Source organism: Temnothorax curvispinosus, unplaced genomic scaffold (genome assembly GCF_003070985.1).
Source record: "Temnothorax curvispinosus isolate PA1 unplaced genomic scaffold, ASM307098v1 QBEX01000525.1, whole genome shotgun sequence".
Lineage (NCBI taxonomy): Eukaryota > Metazoa > Arthropoda > Insecta > Hymenoptera > Formicidae > Temnothorax > Temnothorax curvispinosus.
This window is the reverse complement of record NW_020210305.1, coordinates 1600901-1606217: the sequence shown is the minus strand read 5'-3', so window position 1 is coordinate 1606217 and position 5317 is coordinate 1600901. Positions and strand designations below refer to the sequence as shown.

General features: G+C 38.8%; 1 protein-coding gene across 50 annotated transcripts in view; it reads left to right on the top strand.

Annotated features, from left to right (window-relative positions):
• The window catches only part of LOC112454974 (calcium-activated potassium channel slowpoke), a 98386-nt gene that overhangs the window by 57540 nt on the left and 35529 nt on the right, over positions 1-5317 (top strand). For 26 of the 50 annotated variants that reach the window (XM_025016729.1, XM_025016987.1, XM_025016734.1 and 23 more), the window contains exon 6: positions 2110-2201. The exons of the other annotated variants lie outside the window; for them this stretch is intronic. In XM_025016729.1, coding sequence (XP_024872497.1) covers positions 2110-2201 — 92 coding nt within the window. The remainder of the gene's footprint in view (positions 1-2109; positions 2202-5317) is intronic. 50 annotated transcript variants of the gene reach the window in all.

The window sequence follows — 5317 nt, the reverse complement described above, 5'->3', positions numbered from 1 at the left end:
GTGTTATACACGCATTACGATGTACGTTGATGCGCGGCGATCGACGAAAGGGATATGCACCCGCCTATCATTTCTCGGTCAGCCTCAGTCGCAAATTAGCCTTCTAACGCGCTACGTGGCTACGTGTGTCGCCACAAATTGCGAGATGAGAGTAGCACAATATACACATATACACACATATAGGTTGACACTGGCTCATGCCTCGAGGAACACCGCCGCGAGATCGCATCTTCTCGGCAAGAACCGCTCAGCCGTTTCTAGTTTGTAAGTTCGCAATGATGATGATTGTAATGCAATTACGCGCTCACAGATTTCGTTGCCGCAGACGCACCGCTTCTCGCGATTAGATTTCCATCGTTCGGCAGATTGTCGATTGGCTTTTACTTCTAACAACAGTATTGCCATTACTGTTACCATTTGACAGTAATGCGAATTTAGAAGGTAATAAAATGAAAAAAGATTTGGCGCATATATAGCGTGACATGTTATGTTTAATTTTGGATAGTCTATCGATGATAGACGTCACTCTATAGATTTTCAGTATTCCAGGGTACGCTCAAAAGGGACAGCTTTACATATCCGATATATTTACGCGAACAGCGAGTGTCGCATATGTTCATTTTGAGAGGAGGAAGAAAGAGATCGACATTGATTTGTGTGCTGTAGCATAGCTTCATTGATCCATTATTAATCGTAATTAAACGCGATTAAACGATGTACATATATTTTATTCGAGATTTTGAAAATATATATATATACATGTAATAATCTTGCGTTTATTATGTCTTGTGTCGATTGTATCGTGAGTTAGTGTGAATGAGTGATTAACATTAACCAGACGCTAACACCGCTCGCTAACTAAATTTTTAATAAGAGTTCGGCACTTTATTCCGTTGCGAAGGAGGTATACTGCAAACTCGGAAGATAGTCGGAAAATACACATTTGCAGCGGTGGTTTTAATTTAATTATTTATGACTGAATATAATTATACAATTGATTTATTTAGGTTGACACAAGACGTGTCTAAATAATTAAAATATTTCATAATCAAAGCGATTTTGATTTTGAATACCAGTCACAATTTTTTGTCTGATATTATTAAAATATATAGATTTTATATAATCGTATAAATATAAAGCTTTCAATCTTATTCTCTATAATTAAACATTGTAAAGTAAAAATTTTTATAATATTTATTTTGACAATTTCTTAATTTTTATATTTAAAGGATTTATTTGGAAAAAACCAGATTTGCTAAATGCTCATAGATTTTTCGTTATTTATTATTTTTATGTTAATATCTATTTATTTATATTTCAGATGAATATCCAAAAATTTGCTTTTTACAAAATTGTCATACCGGGATTAATTTTTCAATTAAATTGTTATAAATGATATCTGTTTGATTAATAATCGCAATAAGTAACCCTTGATTTCTTTCAAGAAAATATACTAATGAATGTACATATGTGTTTTTATGTACAATAAGTACATTTAAGAAACGGAAAAAGTCAGATACAAAAATCCTCAAGAAGGATAGTGCGATTATAATACATTGAGCGCACGAAATTACATTATGAAAGAACGTGGACATGAACAGATTTATCAGAGGATTAGGCAGACGTGTCGGCACGTGTAGTATTCGTTAGGCTTAGGTGTATAGGTGTGTAGGATTTATAAGTATAGGTAGTCTATCTGTGCCCCGCCCTTTTATCTGGAGAACGTGTTTTTGTTTCCAACACATCACTAATTATCGAAGACTTAGCAATACAGCACTGATAATCGTGTCTCTATCAGCAGCCGCGCTAATCGAGCTAAAATCTGATTTCGTTCATAAATGCAAATATCCTCGTTCCCTCGCCTTCCCATCGATTAATGGAAAAGACGTACTGTGCAACCAGCGTATAACGATTACTAGTCACCCCGACATCGCGACACGACGTCGGAAAAATTAAAATTGACCGACCGACCTACCGACCGATCAACCGACCAACCGAACGAAATACATGTAAAAAGAGCAAAACAAAAAGCAAAAGCAAACTATTGCCAGCCCTATCACACAAGTGTATTGATGCGAGTGTTATGTTCTGTTCTATTACGTGGTGTAGGCCATATTCGCCAGTTGTATCCCTGAGATAATTGACCTGATCGGGACGCGAAACAAGTACGGCGGCACTTTGAAGAACGAGCGAGGTCGCAGGTGAGAGACACAACCAACCAATTAGCTTTCCCGATTTGAGTCCCCAGTCCCGACTGCCACCATGCCCACGATGTCCTCCTATACACGAAAGGCTATGTAATTTCCATCATATCCCACAGCATCTATCTGTTACGCCTCTGTTACACTACTTCTCGACACACGTACACGGGCGCACACAACGACATTCCGGTTTCTCTCCTGATTCCTTCCGTGGTCCCGCTCCCGTGAATGCAATCTCCTGATAGAAGCACGTATGAACGTCGATTCTCGTCACAAAAATCCCGATTCCGATAAATCCCTCTCTTATAAATCTATATATATTTAGAGGTCAGTGTTATAGCATCGCAAAACCGCAGTTCCGTACCAGCTCATTGCACTAGTTGTCTTAGTGCAGCCGTCACCCCAAAAACATTCCTCAACTCCAGCCTGCTCCTATAAAACCTCTTTCCCTCAATAGACCAGCCAGCCCGTCTGCCATCACAGACCTATACTCACCACACTCAGCAACTGGTGTTAGCTTGTTTGTTCACACCGTTCGCATTTGGGACAAATACGGCTCGTTACGGTTTGATTACGCATAAAATAACGCATAAAATATAGAACGTGGAACAAACGAAAATTCACGAGAAAATTAGCAAGTTCTTTTGTTGAAAAATCTCGAGATATTTATTTCGTCAAAAATTAATTGCAATTTTCGCATCAAATGTTCTACGTTTCTCGTTTCGCAAATAAATCGCGCAGATCTTAAGTGAACTTTAACAAGATGTGTCGTGTCCAGATCAACTTGTTCGTTTAGTGCTTCTGCTTAATTAATCACAATCATTGCGCCGGCCGTGAACCGCTTTCTCGAGGGAAATCCAAATTGAGACGACAGAGATAAAGCAATCTGCTGTAAACGGATGTGACAACTTCGCGCTAAAAGCGGGCACAATTATGCGTCGCACTATCAAGCCGCAGAAACTTGCATAACGAATCTTGAGTTAATTATTCGATGTACGTTGAAGCATCGCGCGGTCGAATGATCTCATTATCATCATTAAACGAACCGCGCGTTTTGATATGTCGAGCTGTATTTCTCTCTGAGTGCAAGGAGTTAACGTCCAGCATGCACCCTGCATTATCCGAACAATTGAATGCATATATTATAATATACATACATATATATCTATATATATATATATGGAGGGATAAAAACTATAGTGGTGTAAGTCAAATTTTTAAAAATATTTTCTCGTGTGTATAGATACAATTTATATATTGTACAGATTGCATCTATGCACACAAGAAAATATTTTTAAAAATTTGACTTACACCACTGTGGTTTTTACCCCGCCATATAATCTAATGTTGTACCACTTCAGTGTAATAATCTTGATGTTTTAGACAGTATTAATGATCGTTTTTGCGTAAACTTTAAAAGGGGAAATTGAAGGATATACTGCCTAAATAAATATGTGTATATTATTGAGATCGCTGGTCTCATACGTAGCTCAGGGATTCTGGTTGAGGACATTCTCGGTGGGCCGAAATGAACAACGTAGATCCGGGATAACTCAGTGCTTCTTTTCGATTCAGCTGTCATTCACAATTAGCGCAAGTGTGGCTGTGATCTTTCGTAAGAAGGAGCTACACGACAATAACACGCTGCTGATCGCATCATCATTCCGAGCACCTTATCCAAATACGTGATGAATACGTGTGCCCTACGATCGATGAACGATATATACGCGTATATCCGCGCGCACACGATAGTAATAACCCAGAAGAGCTTTGTCATGATGATAAATGCTTCGCGGAAATTACCGTTGTCATTTTTAGCCGTCTTTCACGGCGTGTATCATTCGTGCTGCGCGCCGTTTCTCATCGACCCATTGATACTGATCATCAGATACTAACTAATGAATCAACTTCACTTGCCTAATGGCATTGCAAGCGGGCTTAATAAATTAAATAATTCCGAGTACATAGAGGCATGCTCCGATACCGGAACGAACGTGAATAATCTTACGTCATACAATAAAAGATACGGGAATCCGGGCTCTCATTGTATGAACGTCGCGTACGAGCATCCAATTTTTCTCGCGCGGACAGTTGGAGGATACGACGAGCACGTCCAATTTTCGGCAGATCCGCGTTACTCACGCCTGGTTTCCGATCCGGCAACGGTCATCACACGAAAACGACTTGCAACAGCTCATACCCATGACACACGCTCACATCTCGACACGCACACGACGTCGGCCCCCTTTACGTTTAGAGTAAAAGTAACCAGTAATCCTGGATATTATCTGGCTCGCATTGAATCCCAGTAGCGCCTGTCGCGCGGCCCATGTGTGAAAGAGACACACCCGCGTTGGTGCAAGTGATAAAGGAAATCGCGCGACACGGGAAGGCTACTGAGTTCATGATGGAGCCGAAAATCAGACATCACCGAGTAGATAACATTAAGCATGGAATGATCATGGTCGAACTCCGCTATCTGTCCTTTGTGAGTCCGTTAATTATTGGGCATCACTTACAATTAGTCTTATCTGTCATGTGACACTTAGGAATAGGAATACGTTTCTCACTATTAATATATGTACACACAGCACGTAGAAATTACACACGTAGAAGAGAGTTTTGTTCTTGACATACACATGGCGACGACTAACACGTGAATGAGCTTGTATACTCGTACGTATTTGATATCTAACACTTATCAGCATTGACCTGTGTATGTACATTGTATATCTAGTGCTACTAACTTGTCACATAGGTATGTGTATAGTCAATTTGGTTAAAATAAATCACTCCAATTCCTAGCGCAATCTTGGTAAGTTCAGCCCATGATGATTTACTGATTTATTATTTATTATCAAATAGATATGCGCGTTACTCTTTCGAACAGAACGCGCATTACTCTAGTGCCGAATAATTGTTATCTTTTTTATTATTTTATGACTATATAAGTTTCTTGAAATGAGTTCTTTATCGATTTCACGATGGATCATAAATATTATATTTTTTAAAGAATACCAATTTATGTTTTATTTTTTTTATTTTCAAGCTATATCGAATTGATAAATATAATTAATCTTAAATAGATTAACTTTTAACAAAGAGCAGGTCTAATC